At 56.6% G+C, this 21,412-nt stretch overlaps 1 protein-coding gene across 12 annotated transcripts in view; it reads left to right on the top strand.

Moving 5' to 3' along the window:
* Window positions 1-21,412, top strand: part of BIN1 (bridging integrator 1) — a 55,649-nt gene that overhangs the window by 20,735 nt on the left and 13,502 nt on the right. For 6 of the 12 annotated variants that reach the window (XM_047870201.1, XM_047870200.1, XM_047870199.1 and 3 more), the window contains exons 2-8: window positions 6,164-6,244; window positions 12,203-12,257; window positions 12,491-12,585; window positions 12,964-13,059; window positions 14,150-14,257; window positions 19,873-19,958; window positions 20,157-20,232. In XM_047870201.1, coding sequence (XP_047726157.1) covers window positions 6,164-6,244; window positions 12,203-12,257; window positions 12,491-12,585; window positions 12,964-13,059; window positions 14,150-14,257; window positions 19,873-19,958; window positions 20,157-20,232 — 597 coding nt within the window. Of the gene's footprint in view, window positions 1-518; window positions 624-6,163; window positions 6,245-12,202; window positions 12,258-12,490; window positions 12,586-12,963; window positions 13,060-14,149; window positions 14,258-15,118; window positions 15,212-19,872; window positions 19,959-20,156; window positions 20,233-21,412 lie in introns of those variants that run through there. The other 6 variants (XM_047870207.1, XM_047870206.1, XM_047870205.1 and 3 more) reach the window with 2 other exon arrangements.

Below are 21,412 nucleotides of genomic sequence, written 5' to 3'. Positions count from 1 at the left end.
CTGGGTTGCTGGAGGGTCTGAGACAAGCATGGGGACAGGTTCAGGCCACTAGTGTCAGAGCCCATCACACGGGTCTAAGGGCTCGCAGCATCAGCACGGGGGACCGGAAGGCCAGCTGTGCAGCTCCCTAGCCTGGCCCACCCCAGCTGTGTGTGGGAGAGAGGGTGGAGAAGGAGGCATCCAGGCCCCATCACAGAAAGAAAGCCCCAAGGTGTTGGGGGTGGGGGGGCGGTGAGCCAGAAACCCGGAGGCCCATGGGCAGAGTGGGCAGAATATGCCAGATTGGCATGTCTACCCTGAGGGAGGGAGCAGCTCTGGCCTTTCCCCCCTTGAGGTGTCTCCCTCAGAACAGAGCCCAGTTGTGTGTGCTGAGCGACCTGTGGGAAAACCTCGCCTTCTTTCTGCCTGCCCATCTGTCTGTCTGTCTGCCTGTCCTGCCTGTTTGGGAACCTGTGTGTGAGGTGCAAAGACGTGCATCCTGTCGCTGTGGTCCCCTGACCGCAAGCTCTCCTGGGAGGAAGCTGTGAGGTGGCAGTGCTCAGCCCCCCTGGTGCAGCTCACTTCTCCGCCGACCCTGACAGAGGCAGCGACCGGGCAGGTGCCGGGAGGAGATGATGAGGAAGGTGAAGGCCTGACAGGGTCTCAGCTGGGTGGTGGGTTCTTGCAGGGGAGCAGGGTCTCAGCTGGGTGGTGGGTTCTTGCAGGGTGGGTTCTTGCAGGATGAGTCTCTCCACTACCTCTCGTGTTGTGAGTGTGTGTGGGGGGGTTGGGGTTTGGGGGACGCTCTGGGTGAAGTGTGGGTGGGTCCCCATCTCAGCTGGCTGTGTGAGACGCCTTTGCAGTAGCCATGACAAGGGGTGCCGTAGCTGCTGGAGGAGCCCCCGGCTTTCCTGCTTGGCCCAGAGCCTGGGGACCAGGGCTGATTGGGAACATGGACCTTGCCTCCCTTTGGGCTTCCCTCTTGGGACCCTGGACTTGGCTCTTCTCCCCAGCCTTGGGTTCTAGAAAGCACTTACTCCTGCCATCTGCCATGCCATTCAGATGTGAGCATGTGTCCCCACAGTGCAGGGGAAGCGAGCCCCTCTCTGGAGGAAGGAGACATTAGAGTCCCCCCCTCCTCCCCATAGGGTGTTGTCCCGGATTCAGGGCTCCAAGCAGGGCCACCCGCTGTAGCCCAGTGGGTGAGTGCCTGCAGACCTCTTATCCACACTGTATCTGCGGGGCTGGAGTGTCATGTGCTGGGTGGGGTCTACTGGGTTCCCCTCCTCCAGTTTCGGAGGTTAGGAATGGCAGAGCAGCTCAGAGCTTGCTCCTGGCTGTCAGACCTTAGGCTACAGGGCCTGATTTATCCACGCTCACCTGCCACTTTGTCACATGGCAGTGAAGACTCTTACCTACAGGAGGGAGCATTTGGTGTCTGTAAAGTGCTTTGCTCAGTGCCTGGTGAACAGTCAGTGATGAACTGCTCCTAGTTCAAACAAGACTGGCCCTGGGGGGACCTTCCTGTTCCTCTGGGTTTGGTGGTCACGCAAGTATGGCTGTGTAGAGGCACATGTGCCTGTCCCCAGGAGGCCCCAGGAGGAGAGGTGAAGGTTTGGCAGGACTCCCCATACCGGGCAGTGGGAGCGGGGTGCTCTGGGCTGTGAGAAAGGCCACAGCAGAGAGGCTGGGAAGGGGCCCCTCCCTCCTTCGAAGCTCCCCCTGAGCCCTGGTGAGCCTCCTGCCCTGCACAGGGAGGGGCTGCTGGCCCCGGTTCACAGCGCAGGATCAGTGAGGCCGAACTGTGTGTGGATGTTGTCGCAAGGAGGTTTGTTTCTGCCACCAGCTGCTCCTCTCCACCCTGCCCTGGACTGTCCCTTCTGAGGACGTCAGCTCCACTGCTCTCGGGCTGGGCTGAGGATGTGTTGAGAAGAAACAGGGGCACTGATGAGGCTTTCCGGGCTGCTGAACTGCCCTCCCTCCCTCCCCCGGGCTAATACCAAGGTGTGGCACCTCTCCTCTGCCCCATCATGAGAAAGGCTCTCTGTGTTTATTACAAAGGGAGACACACGTGACAAGAGCGTAAGTGTGACACTGGTGTGTCTGGGGCTCTCCCCCTACATAACCCTGGACAGACCATGGGAATCCTGCCTCTGTCCCCACCTCCTGCTCATCCTATAAGGCCATCTTCATTGTCCTGCATTCTCTGGACCCCTGGGGGCCAGGCCCCTCTGGATGCCCAGAGTCCCCCAGCCACTCTCAGTAGTCTGTGTGTGAGCTGGGCACAGGGAGGCCCCACTAACCGCGTATTGAATGGGTGGAGCACCTGTGTCCCTAAGGCCTGTGGCCTTGGCCACGCTTGCCTCCTGGTGAGCAGAGGGCTGAGTGTGTGCAGGTGTGTCCTAATGAAGGCACTGGATGAAGGGGGCTGAGTGTGTGCATGTGTGTCCTAATGAAGGCCCTAATGAAGGGGGCTGGAGAGAGCAGCCCTGAGGCCTCCCCTGGGGACGGGGACAGATCTCAGCATGGCAGAACAGCTTCAGGTGGCAGGGAGGGGGTGGGTCGTGGTCTGGGCTCCCCAGCAGCCGGTCATAAAGGTCTGTTAGCCAGTGGCTGGGCCATGGCAGGAGTTCCAGTTACAGAGGTTGGAAAAAAGGAAGCTGGTAGCGGGAAGCTGTGGGATTTTTACCGGACCGAATTTTGTCTTTGTCCTTGCTCCGAGGCAGGCAGTGCTCGGCTTGCTTTTCCCTCTAGTAGCCACACCAGCAGCACCTTGAGAGCGGGAACCCACGCTGTGTGACCTTCTGTCACCTATAAAATGGGGTAGGTGCAGGGGAGGATTAACGAGGCCAAGGCCAGCATTCACTCACTGGGCGTTTTCCTGAAACAGCCCTGCAGCCATGCCGTGGTTACCGTTCACAGTGTGGACAGGTTGTGATTACCGTTCGTGGTGTGGACAGGTTAAGCAGTTAGCCTGAGGTCACGTGGAGCCAGGAGCCTACCCCACCTTCCCGAGCTGGTCACTCCCCTGCACACGGCCCCTTCAGGCTTGGGACCTGCTGGAGTGGACCTGGGTTATCCAAGACCGGTTCTCAGGTCATGTGAGTGCCAATCCTAACCCTCATCCTAATGTTGACCTTTCACGGTCAGCTTTCTGTCTGTGTGTCTGGCTGAGTACTTTCTGTATGCAACCCTCCCATTTTGCATAAGAGGATACTTAGCCTGGGAGATGGGATGTTCTGTTGAAGGTCATGGCTTAGATTAGCCAGCAGGCACCAAGAACAAGTTGTGCGTCTGCCCTGTGCCCAGCCCTTTGCAGGAACTGGGAACATGTAAAAGGCTGGACACTGTCTCTGACCTCAGACTGTTTGCATGGCTGGGGCAGAGAGCCAGAGGCAGACACTTGGGCACATCCCACAGCAGTGAGGAGGGTGGGTCCCAGGCCTTCAGTGGTACAGAGTGTTGTTGGGGAGATTGAGGGCAGCGGCAGCTTTGCAGAGGTATCATACGAGCAAAGTTTTGAAGGGTGGATAGGAGTTTACTGTGTGCGCATGCATGTATGTTCAGTGTGTGTGCGCCTGAATTATGTCTCGTGTCTTGGGATGCTATCAGTCTGGGCCCAGTGTGGGGGTTGTTAGGTGTTAGGCTTGGCCCCCAATTGTGTGAAGGTTGCTCTGAAGGCCTTTTAGGAGATTGTTGTTACTCGAGTATGCCAGGTACAGACACATGTTTTATAGATATGAGCCTTAAGGTGGGTGCTGGTGTTCTGTTTATTCATCAGACAACGCACTTGAAGTTCAGAGAGGAAGTGCCTTTTCTAAACGGTCTTCTCACTGCCTGGCATTGCTCACTGTGGCTGGCTGTCCTCAGGCCTGCAGGTGTCCTTGGTGGGGAGCCGTCTGGGTGGAGTGCATTGCCAGTTGGGGAAGTGGGGCCGCGTGTGCGTGTCTGTGCAGATCTGGGGGCTTGGAGCCCTCAGGAGCTCTGGTGGCAGGATGGGCACTGGGGACCTTTTGCTGACAGAGTACATCTCCTTGGGGAGAAGGGAGACAGGGGGGTGGACAGGGCCACCTTCCCAGTCTTCCTGTCTCGAGGGCCAACCAGGCCTGGACCCTGTTCCCTGGGAGCCTCTTACTGTCTCTTGTGGCCTCTCTTGACTTCTGGAAGTTCTTTCCCACCTGGTGTTCCATTTCTGTCTTTGGAGGTGGTGGGGCCAAGGGGCCGGTGTCTGATAGGGGGTGAGTCACCTACTCAGGCTCAGTGCAGAGCAGGCCAGGTGCCTCCACAGCTCCGCCCTGTTTCCCCAGGACCAGCTGGGTATTGCTGCCAAGGGAGGAGTGGGGGAGCCCGTGGATGGCGGGAAGTGCTGAGTTTCTTGCTCATGGGGGTTTAGTTTTGCTCTTTTCCTCTCACCTCAATATCAGCCTGCAGCTGCCCTGGCCTGATAAACCGTGTTGTGACCATTATAGCACAAAGTTGTTTGTGGGCCGCCCTCCCATGCCCACCCTGCTCCTCCCACTGCCCACGTCCTCCCCCAGCATCCTCTGTGACTTCTGGTCACCTTGAGCTATTCTGAATTTCCTGGTAATGTTCCTCATCTCTCTGGTCTCCTCGCTTTGCTGCACGCTCTCCCCGGCCGCCTGAGCTGCCACTTCCCCCAGGAAGTCTTCCCTGATTGCTGAGGCTGCGTGGGATCCCTACCCCGGGCTCCCATAGTCCCATGTGCTTCCCTCTGTCTGGCTGGATCCATGTCTGATTGATGTGTGCTGCCCCAGCAGAGATGCCCATGGCTGTTGTACATAGCAGGCACTTAACGAGATGGCTAAACATTCTCCACGCGGAGAGTGGGTCTGAGAGCTGACAGACCTTGCCGTGGTCCCCGAGCCAGCTGGACAGGGTACAGCAGGACAGCACGGGCCATCCCAGGTCCAGTCAGGGCTGGGAAGGTCCGGACTCTGTTCTGGGACAGGGCCTCCCTTGGTTCAGGCCACCTTTTCTCCCTCTACCTGCCACCCCCACCCACTGCTACCTTTCTTTCTCATTCTTGTGGGGTTGTGGCCACTGCCTCTGCTGAATGTCTCAGCGGGGTCCTCCTGTTTCCTGTGGGGGTGCTGTAAGTGGCGGGGGGGGGGGTTCTCTGCCTTCCCTGTCTTCCCATAAACCCACCTTGTCTCTGCCATAGCTTCCCCTTTCGGCACCCATCTTTCATCCGTCTCTTTCCCGGCCCTCTCCTCCCCTGTTGCCTTCACCCCTCCTAGCTTCCACCTCCCTATCTCTCTCATCATACTTCCTCTCTGGCTCCTGCTCCTCCCTCTTTAGGTCTTTCCCCCCCTTTTGGCCTTGGGTCTCTCTGCCCTAACCCATCCATCTCGGCTCCCCCCACACAGCTGAGAAAGCACAGTGTGACTCACCACGGGGAGAGTCCACCTCTGAGATGTCTAGCTGGGAGTAGAGCGGGTGGCTGCAAGCCTGTGTGTGTGTGTGTGTGTGTGTGTGTGTGTGTGTGAATGCATGTGTGTGAGTGTGAGTGTGGGTGCCAGCAGTGGGCCTGGCACGGCCTGCTGGGCTCTAAAGAAGGGAGCAGGGTGGCTGGGGCAGGTCACATCTGAAAGTCTAGTCAGATTGGGACACAAAGAGCCTGACCCCTAGCCACCCTTTGCTGCCTTCCTTGTCCTGGGGCTGTTCTGCTCCTCCCTCTGGTATTCACAAACTCTCAGCCCAGGAAATGGAGTCCTGTGGGGGAAGTGGGGCTGCCCTTACCTGGCCCCTCTTTGTGCTCAGCTCACATTTTAGCTGCCAGGGTTGGGGCGGAGCCCCCAGGGTCGCAGTGTGAGATCAGCAAAGAGGGGGCCCTGACCCCATAAGCTGCCTTTGGAGCTCCCCTCCGCCTGGTTTCAGTCACTACAGCAAACCTGACCTAAGTTCATCCTCTTGGCCAATGGGAGAGCCCTGGATAGAGGATGGGGAGGTCTCAAGACTTGATGGACTCAGGGTTGCCTTTGGGGATCCCAGCAGCCACGAGACCTTCTGATGGTCCTAGTGCCCTGGGCTGGGTGATACTGGCGGTGGGCCTCCAAGACCCTGGTCAGGGTGGGGGGGCTGTCTGTGGTATTGGCGATCGGGCACTCTTGGTTTCGCACTCACTTTCTCATGGTAACACTCCCTTCTCTGTCTGCCTTGGCAGGTCCTCCAGAAACTAGGGAAGGCAGACGAGACAAAGGATGAGCAGTTTGAACAGTGTGTCCAGAATTTCAACAAACAGCTGGTAAGTGTGGGTGGCCTTTGGCCTTAGGGAGCTTGTGCAAAATGGAATTGTGGCTTCCAGGTAGAAAATGTCAAGAGCTGAATTTATGGAGTAAGAGAGCATGGAGCAGGGGCCCGTGCAGGCTGATGAGGTTACAGAGGACTTCCTCGAGGAGGGAGCAGTGGTTCTGGACGTAGTCCATGGGAAAGAAGAAGGAGGCCTGGGGGAGGGGGGTGGCATTCAGGTGGGAGCAGGCAAGGGGTTTTGGCCACACTCTAGAAAACCTTGAACGTCGAGGCAAGTGGGAGCTGAAGAAGCTTCTTGGGAGGAGAGTGGCATTTGCAGAGTGTACTGTGGGAGCAGGGCAGACAGGATCTGGTGTGAGCAGCTGCTAAGCATGGCCCGGTGTGCCTCCCAACATCCCTGTAAGGTATCCGGTGTCACCTTTTTATAGATGAAGCAGAAAGGCTCAGAGAAGCTGGGTAATTTGTCCAAGGCCATCTTGTTTTGGGAGTGGATTTAGATCCATACTTGTTTGGTCCCAAAGACTACAGTGGCACTGTTATCAGGTCCCTTTGCATAGGTCAGAGACCAGTGACAGAAGGGGCTTAATCACATTGGCAGCCTGGGGGCAGTGGTTCGATACAAGAGAGGACTTCTTGTATCTTCTTGACTGAAGGACCCTGAATGCCTCAACTGGGACGTCCCTGAAACTTTTTCCTCACATGAATCTGCTGAGTCTAGAATAAGCCACTTCTGTGGCTGTGTCTGAGGACACAGAAGTGGGGAATGAGATGACCTTGGTGACTCTCCCCTCCTGAGGAAGGGCTGAGGTAGTAGGAAGTGAGGGAGAACTGGGCCGTGGCCCCATGGCTTCTGCAGGCCAGGCTCAGTGAGTGACAGATGGGGGTGGAGGCCAGGAGAGGCCACAAGGAGTGAGAATCGGCATGGGGGTGGGGTTAGGGCCTAAGCTGTCCTGGGAAAGGGGCCAAATAGGCCCAAACCAGTCTTCTTCCTCCTCCTTGTTCATGTCTGAGGCCACTGAAAGCACTGAAGGTGCCCACCAATGCCTCTGCAGCTGGAATGCAACATGGGGGAGGGAGTCCTCTTTGGAGAACTTTGACAATTCACTGGCTAGGGGCTGAGGACCATGCTGGGAGATGGCTGGGGTGACAGGGGAGGGTCAGGGAGCATATTGGGAGAGTTAAAGAGCAGCTAAGGAGAAGGTCAGAAAGCAGCTGGGAGAGGTTGGGGAACATGTTGGGAGAGGGTCTGGAGGCATGCTGGGTCAGAGTTGGGGGCATGCTAAGAGAGTCCCAGGGAGCATGCTGGGAGAGGGCCGGGGGCATGCTGGGAGAGGGCTGGGGACATGCTGGGAGAGTCCCAGGGAGGATGCTGGGAGAGGGCTGGGGGCATGGTGGGAGAGGGGGATGCAGAGAGCAGCTTGAAAAGTCCCCAGGACCAAGTTTATCCTTGCCTGCCAGAGGAGCTCTGTTGAAAGGTTCCTTAGGGCAGGGATAGAAGCCCTCATGGCTGATTGTCCCCCAGGCCGCTAATGGGAAGTGTTTCAAGGCCCCAGTAGGTGCCATGACAGAGCCGTGTGACCCTGGGTGAGCCCCTGCTCCTTGGGCCTCAGCTCTCTCACCTGCAAAATGGAGGCTTGGCTAAGAACCCTGAAGTCTTTGCTTCTGATTCTGTCACCTGAAAGCTCCAGGGGTCTGTCCCCTACTCAGCTGGCTTCCTCAGGTTGTGGGATGCTCTGAAAGCCCTTGGGGGAATCAGTGTTGCTAGAGTACCTACTATAGACTAGGCACTAGACATTAACCTTGCATTCTTGACTATAGACTAGGTACTGCTTGTATTTTACAGACACTAACCTTGCATTCTTGAGGCGGATGCTGATATCCTCCATTTTACAGATGGGTACTTGAAGCTCAGAGGGGTTAAGCGACTCTTCCAAGGGCACACAGTGGTGTGGTGTCCAGATCTGTCCACTCTCAGGCACCCCTTCTGGAGCTGAGTCCCAGGCCTGAGGACAGCTGGCTGGGTTGGAGAGAAGGGTTAGGGCTCCTGAGCTGGGCAGGGGGTGATGGGGCTGCCTCAGAGCAGGCTGGGCTGTCTGGTGGAAGGAGAAAAAGCACAGGTTTGGGATCTGAGGTTCCCTGTGGTCTGGCCCCAGTGTTATGACCACAGCGTTGCTTTCCACTTTCGTCCCTCACAGTCACCCTCTCTGGGCCCCAGCTCTGGACAGGGAGTCACTCAGTGATCCTTGGGCTCAGGGACCAGGCAGTGAGGCCAGAGTTAAAGATAGCCAGTGAGGGTGGCAGGCATGGAGTGGTCACTTGAGCTGGGGCTCTGTCTGTCCTCAGATTGGGGAGGGTGACTGGCTTTTCAGGGGCCGAGCAGGAGGGGGTGGATTTGAGGTCTCATTTGAAGCTTGGGGTGACCCTCTCTTGGGGTTTAAGGCAGCCATGCAGTTCTGGATTTGATTGGTGTGTGTGGGTAACTGGGGCCCTGGGCTTGGGTGACCCCAGGAAAGGTGGGGTGGAGTCTGAGTATGGAAAGTCTGGAAGCTGAGTGTTCTCCTGCTCTTTATCTGGGAATACCAAGCAGAATGGGCCCAGTGCTAGTTGGGGACTAGGATGGCTGGCAATATGGGTTTCAAGGCAGCAAATCTCCTACCCCTCCCTCTGGGTGCCCTAGGTGAGGGTGTAGGTCACCTGGCTGTCGCTGGCTCTCACAGGGGCATATCAGAGCCCTTCCTGGCCCCACTTAGTGCCAGTCTAGCCCTTCTGCCCTCTGTCCCTGCACTGGGGAACCCCAAAGGGCCCATTCACCTCCTCCACTACCTCCCCGCAGCTCAGGTCCAGCTCAGGCCTTTCTGGAAGCCATCCTGGGTCCTCCGGGTGGGCCATGCTCTTTGTCCTGGGGCCACCTGTAGCTTGCACCGCAGGGCTCATTGCTGCTGTTTGCTTTTCTCCCCGAGGGGGCACAGGCCTGACTCCTTCTCGTTCTTAGGGCCTGCTCGGCTCAGAGAGGGCATCTCTGGCTATTGAGTTATGATCCTCTGAAACTGACTGCAAGCAGCAAGAGTCAGCCAGAGCCAGAGAGGGTCTATGTGGGAGCCCCCCGCACTCCCTGGGAAGATAGGAGCTTAGGTCTTCAGACCACCGGTCGGGGCTGATGTCAGGGAAGGCAGGGAGCACCCTTTGAAGGGAGATCTAGCAGGGATATGGGATGCTGGCCAAGCCACCCCCCATGCAACTGCCCTGGGTTTTGGTACTGGGTAGTTGTGTCCTTCCAGAATCCTCTGAGTCCGGAGCCCACAGAGCCAGGCTGGAGGGACTGTGCTTTTGAGCTTTATTCTTCCCCCAGCTGCTCTGCAAGGGGTGTTAGAGCCCTGGGAACCTCCAGAGAGTTGTTTCTTGGATGCTCTATTGGGGGGTGGGGGGGTGAGGGAACCAGTTTGGGAGCAAACACACAGGTTCTGTGTTGGCCTGAGCGCTGGCCTGCATGGGGGAGGGCTGTGTCTGGTCCCGGGGACTGACTGGGGAGTGTGGCTTAGGGGCCCAGCTGCGGCTGGCACATGTGAGGCAGAGCTCTGGGCGGCCCCTCGCACATCTGTGCCCAGTGTGCCTGCTCACAGCGAGGCCTTGTTTGGGAAACACAAGGAGCCCTGGTACGGCCTGAGGCCTGGGCAAGCACGGAAAGCCACCCCACGGAGACCCCTTCCTCGGGGTGATGTGTATGATGCTGGGGAGGGGAGTGGGATGACGGAGCTTGGCAGGAAGAAAAGCTGAGTCTGGAAGATTCTGCCAGCTCAGATGAATGCAATGGCATCACATCATGAACACACTTGAATCCTCACCTCAGCCACCAAAGCGTCAAGAGTGGGAATGGCCCTTCTTCATTCCCGGTCCCGCGCGGTTCACATCTGGCCCGAGATAGAATTCCAGAGAGCTTTGGATGCTGTGGCCTGGCTTCCTTTGATCTCTAATTTCTTCCTTTGATCTCTAATTAACAAGCCTCAAACTCTAAAGTTCTCAGAATTAGGTGTGGCCACGGTTCTATAGGCTACTCTGGGGGGACGGAAGGAATTTTGGAGAGGGTTTTTTTTTCTTCCCTAACTGTGCATCTTATGCACTGCCCTGAAACCCTTCCTGCATGACGCCTCTGCTGTTTTCTGGAAGCATTAATTGTAATAAGTAGGCAGCTGCGGGTGGGGCCCGAGTGTCCAGGCTGTGGGGGTCCTCACCGGGTCTTCCAGTCCGTGAACACCGGGCAAGCCACTGAACCACTCAGCTTCCTCATCGGTCAGGTGGGGGCAAATGATACCATGAAGACGGTGCAGGGAAAGAACCAGCTGGTGCATGATGCTCTGGGGACACTGCGGGAGGAAGAGGAGGCCCTGGCTGTGAGGAGGGAGGGCCTGTTTGGGGGGTGGGGACAGATGAGGTTTGAGGGTGCCTGGGTGAGCCTAGGAGGTTGGTTGTGTCCCTGCTTGCCCTGAGCTGGAGTAGAGACCACCTGTCATCTGCAGAAGCACCAGGCAGGCCAGGAGTAGGGCTGTGGCTGCTTGCCGGGTCCATGTCTATCTTGCTCTCCACCAGGGCAGGGGGATCCAGGGGTGTTGCTGACACGTGAGCAGGGAGGGCAGGGAGGCGCCAGGACGGTGCTCCTCCCCTGCAGAAGTCAGCTTCTGGCACTGCCACCTTTGGCTCTCCAGAGGCCCTGCCCTCCTCAAGCTTCCCCCCTGCCCCGCATCACCATCGTCCGCATAAAGCCCATCTCCTGAAGCTAGGGGCCTGGCCTGGCTCACTTACGCTGTTCCCTGAGCACATGTGAGCTTGTGGTCTGCCAGGCGGGGCTCGGTCACCCCAGCTGGCAGATGAGGAGACCGAGGCTCAGAGAGGTTCGGTAACTTGCTTGAGGCTACATGTCTAGTGAGGGCCTGACTTGGGCCTTCATAACTCTAAAGCCTGTGTGTGCGCTCTCCCACTTTACACATGGCCTCTGGACACTTCAGCATCTCACTGTTGGTGGTCTCATACGTCACCTGTTGCCTCAGCCTGTTGGCCCCTTCTCTCCCCTGGGACTCCGCTTTCCTGCTCCTGCCTTGTGTGGTATTGATAATCCAGAGGGACTGGAGGCTTTGCCCAGGGGGCCATCCTCTGTGCCGGTCCTGCTGCCTCAGGAAGCTGCTGGGGCTGCCTCCCCAGCTCAGGGTCTTTCCTGCCTGGCCCAGTCCCCTGGCCAGCCTTTTCCTACCTCCTGCCTCCTCCCTCTTGGCTGGGCCAGTGTCCTGAGAGTCCCGGGCACGACCCCGCACTTCTCTGAAGCCTCGCTAAGCCATTCCCTTTCACCTCCGCAGCCCACCTGCCCACCCCTTCCAGTGCCATCCTCTGTCTCTGGCACGATGCAGTGGGAGCCTGCTGGCCTGAGCTTTCAGGACAAGGTGCTGGGTGTTCCACTCCTGTGTTCTGTGCTCATTGGTCACCTGGTCCCCGGTCGTGTGAGAGCATGCCTGGGGGCCGCCGACCCCATTGTATGTGTGTGCCATTCAGCCTGTGCCCCCGTGTCTTATTCAGGGTGGAGGGGTCTCCATTTTCCTGCCTTCCTTACAGGAATCTGAAGAGTCCCTGCAAGAGGCAGGTGCTGACGGGCTCAGGACAGATATCCTTTGGGGTCAGGGCCCCTGAGGCAGGGGTGGTGCTGAGGAACGCTGGAGGCCCAGTACATTCTGTCGCCAGAGAGGCAATAGCTGCTGTGCTCCGAGTGGTGCTCCAGGCTGGGTTGTGCTCGGGGGCTGTTCCGCATGTTTCGTCTCCTCTCATCCCGCTGGTGTCCTGATGAGGACAGCTGATCTGTGGCAGCTGTCAGGAGCAGCCTGCATTTGTCCACGCTAGGGTGCAGGAAGGATGGGGACAGGTATGGGGTGTGCCCCGGGCCCTTATGCTGTCCTTGTCATTCTCTTTGCAGACTGAGGGCACTCGACTGCAGAAGGATCTCCGGACCTACCTGGCCTCCGTCAAAGGTAAGGGGCAGGTGGGTCTCCTGGGGCACACCCGGCCTGGGGAGGGGGGCTTCATGGGACACTGAAGGACCTTTGCCACGTGCTGCTGATGGGTGCAGAGCTGGGAAGGGGAGCAGGGTTTGTGGTGGAGTGGTAAGGGCTGGTAGAGGGGACCCACACACCTCCAGGGCCTTTGGAGGTGGGGGCAAGGGTGACCGTGGCCCTGGCTGCAGCATGGCCCTTCTGCCCCACAGCCATGCACGAGGCCTCCAAGAAACTGAACGAATGTCTGCAGGAGGTGTACGAGCCCGACTGGCCTGGCAGGGATGAAGCAAACAAGATAGCTGAGGTGAGCGCGTGAGGCAGGTGGCCTCAGTCCTTCCCGGAAGGCCCTCCTCGTCTCAGGTCCCGGCCCGTTCCTCACCCATGGGGACAAGCCCTTCTGGTTTTCAGGCATCCACATGCCGTGTGCCCTTGGGCAAATCACCTCGACTCCCTGACCCTGGGCTTATCCGTTCCCTTAGAGTTGCCCCATGAGAGGCCACAGGGCAGGAGTGATTTTATAGTACACCCATTCCACACCCAAGGAACCCAAGCTTCTGAGAAGCCTCTGAGCTGTGAAGTGATGGGGCTGAAGCTGACCCCAGGTCGCTGGGAGGAGAGGGTAGGGGACTGGGTGCGGCCCAGCTCGCCCAGCCGTATACTCAGGGACTCTTACGTCCTTCAGAACAATGACCTCCTCTGGCTGGATTATCACCAGAAGCTGGTGGACCAGGCACTGCTGACCATGGACACATACCTGGGCCAGTTCCCTGACATCAAGGTGAGAGGCACTCTCTATAGATCGGTCCTGCTCTGGCCTGGTGGCCTGTGCAGGGGAGCGGGAGAGGAGACAGAGGGGTGGGGGGAAGGGTCAGCCTCCAGCCCCGCTCAGGCACTGAGGTGGCTATGCCCCGAAGGCAGGCACCTCCCTCACCCAGCAATTCATCCCTCCAGGGCTGCTCCCTCTGAGGCCAGCCCACCAGCCCCCAGCCCTGGGCCTTTCAGAGCTGACAGCTTTTGGGCCCTGAACCTTTGGGTCTCCGGACTAGGGGAAGAGACCCCGTGGTGCATGTATGTGTGTGTGGCCATGTCACTGTGGAACGACTATAGGGTTGTATAAGGTGTATTGAGGGCATGTAAGGCCTGGGCCTGTGTGCCTATAGGTGTCCTGCATTAGCCTATGTGTGCTTAGAAGGGAATGTATGTATTGTTGTGTGTATTCCCTCTTATCTGGGTGTATATGTGTTATTGGGTGTGTTCCGAGAGCCAGCCCCCAGGTACTGGGAACTGTCAGTGTGCCAGGGTCCCCACTGAGGCCACTGGGCCCCAGATGCTTCAGACGTGGAAGCAGAGATGTTGAGCCCAGATGCTGACTGCTGTGCTAGACCTGATACCCGGGGGGTCAGGCTCCATGCTGGCCCCCATGGCCGCCCAATGCAGATGGCTCAGGCTCCTGAAGAGGCCTTATGAAGAGTATGGAAAGGAGGCTAATGGTGGTGGCCTGGGAGAAGAGAAGCCTGGGGTCCAGGAGGCGTCTTTAAGGAGCTGAGGGCCAGGCCAGGGTGGAGGCTTCTCCCACAGTACTGGCTGGAGGGTACTGACAACAACGGGTGGATATTGAAGGACATGGTTTGGCCTCTGTATGAGAAAGGACCCCAGAGGGCAGGGACTGTCTCGAAGGTGTGAGCTCTTTGCCACCAGAAATGTTGGAGTACGTGTTTCAAGCATGTATGAGATGCCCTTCTTGAGCCCGGGGTCGACTGCCCTGGGCCCTTCGTCTTCCCCCAGTTTCTTTGGGCCCAGCCTGGTCAGCATCTCAGCATGGGTGAGGCCCTGTTCAGCACCGCTCCCCCACCCCGTCTGTCCTCCAGTCACGCATTGCCAAGCGAGGGCGGAAATTGGTGGACTATGACAGCGCCCGGCACCATTACGAGTCCCTCCAAACCGCCAAAAAGAAGGATGAAACCAAAATTGCCAAGGTAAGGGCTGGAGGGCAGGGCTGCGGGGGAGAGTTTTTAGGCTGGGTACCCACGTCCCTTGGAGGGGCCTTCCTTTGTGCTGCCCTCCCTGCACCCCTTTGCACTGTTGACTGTCTCTGCTCCCCAGGGGCAGGAACCATCAACCCCGCTTGCAGATGGCTTTATAGCAGGTGACTAGTCCCAGGTAGCGGAGGCGGGTGGAGGATGGTGCTGGACCCACGGCGGCAAGTGAAAGGCCCTTGTGGGCACTTGGGTGAGGGCCCACTTCCTGCCCATCCTCTGGTGCTTGCTCTGGCCCTTGGTTCCTCCACCCTACTCCGAGGCCACTTTCCAGGATGAGAACAGGCCTGGCTTGGGTTTCACTGGAATGGCCCTGCCCGACCTGGCGTGCTCTGAGTGGAATTCTGTCATGGGATCTGATGTGACCCTATCTCAGCTGGAACAAGCCTGGGGGCACAGGGCTTGGGCTGGCCACACTGTCCACAAGTGAGGGGCCGAGGGTGGGTCCCCCTCCCCTCCCCAGCCCACCCCGACCCTGGAGCAGGACCAACCTTGCTGAGCCCCTCTGCCCCTGCTAACGATTCTCACATTTTGCTTTGCAGTTGGAGTGCAAGTTTGCTTGCACAGTTTGCTTTGTACCCCCTTGTCTGCCCCTTGCCTGGGGCTCCCCTTAATTCTCTTGACCTCGAGGGGCCTTTACCTGCTGGGGGGCTGGTCCCCTGGAGGGGCGGCCAGCTTGTCTGTCACTGTGTTTGGGACGTTTGGACTGGTGTTTAATATCTGTGTCTCTGTTTCTCTCTTCCCCATCTCCCTCCTGTTTCTCCACTCTCCTTCGCCTTGACCTCCCTTCCCCACCCCCAGCCTGTCTCGCTGCTTGAGAAAGCCGCCCCCCAGTGGTGCCAAGGCAAACTGCAGGCTCATCTCGTAGCTCAAACTAACCTGCTCCGAAATCAGGTGACACTGGCTTCTAACCTTGCACGTGCTGGCGCCTTCTGGTCTGTTGTCCTGTCCTTGGCGCTGGGCGCCCGTCTTGCACTGCCCGGCGCGGGGGAGGGCTCAGTCTCTTTCCTGGGTTGGTGAGGGGCAGGGCTGTTTTCAAATGCCTCTGCTGGGAGAGCTCCTGCTTCAGAGGAGACCTGAGGTCAAATGTGGGCGACTCAGAGGGGCCTGGGGCTCCGGTTAACCTGGGGTGGACCCCAGTCTGTTGCTTCATGCCTGGGTCTCTGGTAGTCCTGAGAATCTATGAAATCCTAGCCTCTGGGAATGCAGGAAAGCCTCCGAGCCATTTGCCCTCTCTGAGGGCTCCTGTCCGGACATGTGTTGTCCTTCAAGCCTAGTAAAAGTTGTGAGGTTGTCCAGAATTTACTGAGGAGACACACCTGCCCAGAGAGGCGAAATCTCCAGCTCGAAGGGACCCTTGGGAACTGTGGGCCCTCATGGTGCCCCTAGAGGGGAAACCTTGGGAAGGCTCTGCAAGTGTGTTTGGGATCTGAGACTGGGGGCCTGGAGGGTTGGCTCTTTGGGAGTTTCTCGAAGGGCAAACTGTGCACCACAGTGGTTCTGGAGGGCTTCTCGGAGGAGGCCTTTGTACAGAACTCCTGACTGATCTTAATACCCTGGTAACACTTCGCTCTTTGCAGACCTCTGCCCTTGGGATGGACTGGGTGCCTGGTGAGCGCAGTGTGGCCAGGGACGGCTAGATACACCCTGGGAGAGGTGGCCTCATGGTTTCTCTCCAGGGAAACTGGCAGGACTCCAGCACCCCTTCGTGGTCCTGAGGTGGGGGTGGGCAACAGAGCCCTGACCCAGCAGGTTGGGTTTCTCTTTGGGCAGTGGCCCCATTTTTTCTGGGCCACCTCCTGATTTCATCATCTTCAACCTGCACATGTTGAACGCTTGTGATGTGGAGGGCTCTGGGCTCAGCATGGGCTCGCGGCCCAATTTCTTATCTGACCTGCTGCCTGATTTCTTTTAGACTAGAGTTATGGGGTGACTTTGGAGGCACTGAGTTGTTGACAGCCCTACCCTGAGGGTAGCTTGACCCTGGATCTCCAAAGTCTGGGGGAGATGGCCCTCAGGAGGTGAAGGAGGAGCTAGAGTCTGGGGTACCATCCCTGCCTGTAGAGTTCAGGACTTCTGGCTGGAGGGGTTGGGGCCACTGACCCAGACCCAGGCTTTCTGCATAATTTTCCCTGAGATGGGTTTGGCAGGAGACCAGGTGAAGATTTTTGTTGCCTCTGGGAGACTGTGGAGCTTGGGGTGGTGCCTGTGGCTGCTTTTGAGCTCCCAGGTGGGGTGTGGGTAGGGGATCCTGCTGGGAGGGCCCCATCCCCCCGCCTCAGGGGAGCCACTAGGGAGGCTAAGGCATATGATCTCATCTTTGGATGTTGGACTGAAGATGTTTGGCCTTTCAGCCCAATTGGCTTTCCCATTTGGACCCAATTTTTATTTGAGCAGATCCTCTTTCTGTCCCCACCCTGCCTCACGCCTGGCTGGAAGCTGGGGAGTCTTCTGAGTTCCCACGGGCAGCTGTCTGGCTGTGAGCTGGGGTACTGTGGTCCCGGGGCTGCCCTGCTGGCTGACTTGACTTTGGGGAGATAGTGTGACCTGGTGAGGCTGTGTTCTCTCAAGCTGACCAGTGCCACATATTCCCTGGGCCAGTTCTGAGCTGCTCTCTGCACTGGCCACAGTCCCCTAAAACCTGCCTGCGGGACCCCAGTGCCCTGTGGCATGGTGAGCGGGCCTGTTTCCATCTGTTCCACATGTCCGTTGGTGTGTAGCCAAGCCACCGGGGCTTCAAGATCTCTCCAGCAACGGAAAGCTCTCCCCCGGCCCCCTGCCCCCTCCAGTGCCTCAGAAACAGCCAGAATATGAAGAATGTGACCCAAAGGGAATGACAGACACAGGCCCTGACTTCCAGGAACGCTAAAACGGAGCCACCCTGTTCTTCACAGGATTGCTGGGCGTGCAAACAGAGTTTGGCCTACAGCAATGAGCTGCTAGGCCATCCTCAGTGTCATTGTCACCACTGTTCGTCTGGGGAGTCAGGACCAGTGTCGTGGGGTAGTGGCCGAATCGCCATGGAGAGGTGGTCTCTGGGGGTACGGGAGCTGTGCCAGAGCTCCTGGGGAACATGGGTCTTCAGCCAGACCCGTGGCAGTTGGGTGGCAGGGGTGTGTGACAGTGCCAGAACTCATTCTTTGGGTTCTACAGACCCACAGTACCTACCTGAGTGGCCGACAGTGGAGTATGGCAGGGTGGGCCTGCTGGGTCTGGTCCTCTCCAAGAGCTGCCGGAGGCGTGCATGCTCAGACATTTCTTTACTTCCTTTCTTTCTGTCTTTCTCTTTCTCTTTCTTTCTTTCTTTCTTTCTTTCTTTCTTTCTCTGTCTTTTGTTTTTCTGTCTCTTTCTGTCTTTTCTTTCATCTTTCTGTCTTTTGTCTTTCTGTCTTTCTTTCTGTCTCTTTCTTTCTGTCTTTCTTTCATCTTTCTGTCTTTTGTCTTTCTTTCTTTCTGTTTCTTTTCTTTTCTTTTCTTTCTTTCTTTCTTTCTCTCTCTCTCTCTCTCTCCCTCCCTCCCTCTCTCTCTCTCTTTCTTTCTTTCTTTCTTTCTTTCTTTCTGTTTTTCTTTCTTTCTTTTGTCTTTCTGTCTTTTGTCTTTCTGTCTTTGTTTTGTCTTCCTGTCTTTCTTTCATCTTTCTTTCTTTCTTTCTTTCTTTCTTTCTTTCTTTTCTGTCTTTTGTTTTTCTGTCTTTCTGTCTCTTTCAGTCTGTCTTTCTTTTGTCTTTCTGTCTTCCTTTCATCTTTCTTTCTTTCTCTTTCTTTCTTTCTTTCTTTCTTTCTCTGTCTTTTGTTTTTCTGTCTCTTTCTGTCTTTTCTTTCATCTTTCTTTCTGTCTTTTGTCTTTCTGTCTTTCTTTCTGTCTCTTTCTTTCTGTCTTTCTTTCATCTTTCTGTCTTTTGTCTTTCTTTCTTTCTGTTTCTTTTCTTTTCTTTCTTTCTTTCTTTCTCTCTCTCTCTCTCTCTCTCTCTCTCTCTCCCTCCCTCCCTCTTTCTTTCTTTCTTTCTTTCTTTCTGTTTTTCTTTCTTTCTTTTGTCTTTCTTTCTTTTGTCTTTCTGTCTTTGTTTTGTCTTTCTTTCTGTCTTTCTTTCATCTTTCTTTCTTTCTTTCTTTCTTTCTTTCTTTTCTGTCTTTTGTTTTTCTGTCTTTCTGTCTCTTTCGGTCTGTCTTTCTTTTGTCTTTCTGTCTTTCTTTCATCTTTCTTTCTCTTTCTTTCTTTCTTTCTTTCTTTCGTGTTTCTGTCTTTCTGTCTGTCTTTCTTTTGCCTTTCTTTCTTTCTTTCTTTCTTTCTTTCTTTCATCTTTCTGTCTCTTTTTGTCTTTCTTTTGTCTTTCTTTCTTTCTTTCTTTCTTTCTTTCTTTCTTTCTTTCTCTCTTTCCCTATTCCACCTTTAATTTTTAAGTTAGATTTTAAACAGTTAGGCAAGGAGCTTATTCTAGCAAGCTCCAGCAACCTGAAGATAATTGTCATCAGGAGCAGGGTGGTCCCTCACTCCTCCAGCCTCACGCCCATCCCCAAGGCTGGGCTGGCAGGGAACAGCAGGGATAGTGGGCCTGGAGCTGGATGGGACAGCTGGATGGGCTGCGGAAATCGTGTGCTTTGTGGCTCTGGTCTGTCGCTCTGGTCAGGTGGCTGCCTTTGCCAGAGGCCTGAGAATGTAAGGCTGCTGGTGGGGAGTGTTCCCCGGGGAGGGGCCTGCTGCGTTCCTGGGATGTGACTCAGACTCTGAATCCAAGTCACCCCCCTGAGTCACTGTTTCCAGCAGTGTCCTCCCAATGAGCTAGCAGAGCCCCTTCTCTGCCTGGGGTCTGTGACTCACTGCCACTCTCACCAGTCTCCGCCTTCGGCTCTGGGATGGGGCCTTAGCGCCACCTGGTGGGTGTGAGCGGGTCTGGAGGGCGCTGGGCTGGCCCTGCCAGGGTGAGGGCTTTGGGGGTGAGCCCTGGCATCCTGCCCGGCAACCTAGCTCCCTCCTCCCCTGGCCCTGCCCTCACCCCCATCTTTCCCCTGTCCTTCTTGGATGCCTGAGCAGCTGCCTCTGGACTCTGTGTGGTGGGACAGGTCACAGAGGAAATGCTGCTACCACCTCCTACAGGGAGGTGAAATGCAGGCTGGGGGCTGGGGCTGAGTAGGAGCCTACCCTGAGAAAGGGGTACTCAGGCAGGGACATCAAGGACAAGGCCAAGGGAGCTGGGCAGCAGGCTGACACTTAGTCTGAGAAGGGTTCACGTGTAAGTGGTCAGGGTCCCTGCTGGGCTGGGTCTGTGACCTTCCTGTGCCCCAGCCTCTGGGCCCCTTGTCTGGAGCCTTCTTGTTGTGCCCTGCTCATTCCTCCTCTCCCTCCTGGCCCACCTTGGCCTGACGGGGGTGGGGGTGGGGGTGGGTGGGGCAGGGGTGTCCCTTTTACCATTGGGGTGGGAGGTTAGGGGGAGCAGATCTCGGGGGTGGGAGGTTGGGAGAAGCAGGTCTTGGGGGGCGGGTGGGCCTGGCCCGGTCCCAGCTGGCTGGGACAGAGGCCTGGCGGAGGGGCGGGGAGTGACGGGTCCTGCCCCTCAGGCAGAGGAGGAGCTCATCAAAGCCCAGAAGGTGTTTGAGGAGATGAACGTGGACCTACAGGAAGAGCTGCCGTCCCTGTGGAATAGGTGAGTCCCCAGGGGTGAGTCCCCAGAGGTGGTGGCGCTGAGCCTTGGCCTCCCTCCTGAGGATGTCTGTCCGCTGTGCCCTGTGCCCTCCCACAGTTGGTGTCTCTGGTGAAGTTGGAGGTGTGTCGGTGTGTGTGTCTCCTGGGCCGCCCGCTGACCTGTGTGTTCTCTTTGCCCCTCCCTCCCTCTCTCCCGCAGCCGTGTAGGCTTCTATGTCAACACGTTCCAGAGCATTGCGGGCCTGGAGGAGAACTTCCATAAGGAGATGAGTAAGGTAGGTCCCGGTGACCCCTTTGGGCCACGCTCTGCTGCCAAGGGCCAGGGTCAGAGGCAAGGACGGGGCCGGCCAAGCTCCCTCTTTTCCTGCTGGGGCTTGGTGCACACTACTAACCACAGTGCTGCCTCTGGGCCTTGGGGAGAGCCGCCTGGTCCTGGCCTCCAGGAGCTCGCCACTCTAGAGCGTCCAGGCCCAGTGGGAGTGCTGGGGAGGCTGTGAGAAGGGCCCACATGCCTGGCCCTTGCCCCCTCCTCGCCCCGTCCTATCCTCCCTGCCTGGATGGAACCAGCCCCTCCTGAGGTTTCAGTGTGTTCTCAGGCAACACTGGCTCAGGGAGCTCTGAGAATGCTGGCCCTTTCCCCGTTCGTAGGCAAATAGTCAATAAGTTCCTAGAATTTCTCAATTTTTTTCTCATGTTTCTTAAGACATTGAAATGCGTCTGTTTTATCTGCCAGAATCCGGGGTAAGGAGGGGTCTGATTAGCTTGAATTCCTATGTTGTATTATTTTCATTTTAACTGGCAGTTAAACTACAAAGCAGAGTTGGAGAGACCCAGTGTTGGCAGCCCCTCCCTCCGTGCACTCGAGGGGTCACTGACTCTGTCTCTTGGGCCCAAAAGAACCAAGTGATGGCGGTGGAGTCCAGGCCCAGGGCAGGAGGAGAAGCAGCAGCTTGGGGCCTCTTCCTGAGCCACCACCCTTACTATGATTTCCTGCCTTTTAGGTCTTCCCATTCTTTTCCTTCCTGCCTTTAAACATTTGAGACAACTTATGAAAAGTTTAAAAAGGGAAGAGGTGTTTGGAGGAAGAAAACATTTATGTAAAGTAGGAGGAAAATTCAGTTCTGAGCTTCCTAGTGGTCAAAGCGAAAGAGGGAAATTTTTTTCAGGAGTGAGAATCACTGTGTACACGGGATAAACCTCTTCTATCCTGTCTGTGCTTTTAGTGAAATCTTTGGCAGTTGTAGGGTGGCCTGAAAACATCTTGGCACAATGACCTTAACAATTAGAATCAACAGTTAGTTTGCAAAAACAATTTAAAAACATTTAAAAACTGTACAAGCTGCATGAGGCATTTTAGGAAATTGCTACAAGTAGGAAGAAGAGAGAGGATGGTCCTCAGAAGCAGTAACGATTAGTAATGTAGCCCACTCTCTCCATTCTTCCCCTTCGTTTTTC

The sequence above is a fragment of the Prionailurus viverrinus genome, chromosome C1, assembly GCF_022837055.1.
Source record: "Prionailurus viverrinus isolate Anna chromosome C1, UM_Priviv_1.0, whole genome shotgun sequence".
Classification (NCBI taxonomy): Eukaryota; Metazoa; Chordata; class Mammalia; order Carnivora; family Felidae; genus Prionailurus; species Prionailurus viverrinus.
This window is presented reverse-complemented; position numbering and strand designations above follow the sequence as displayed.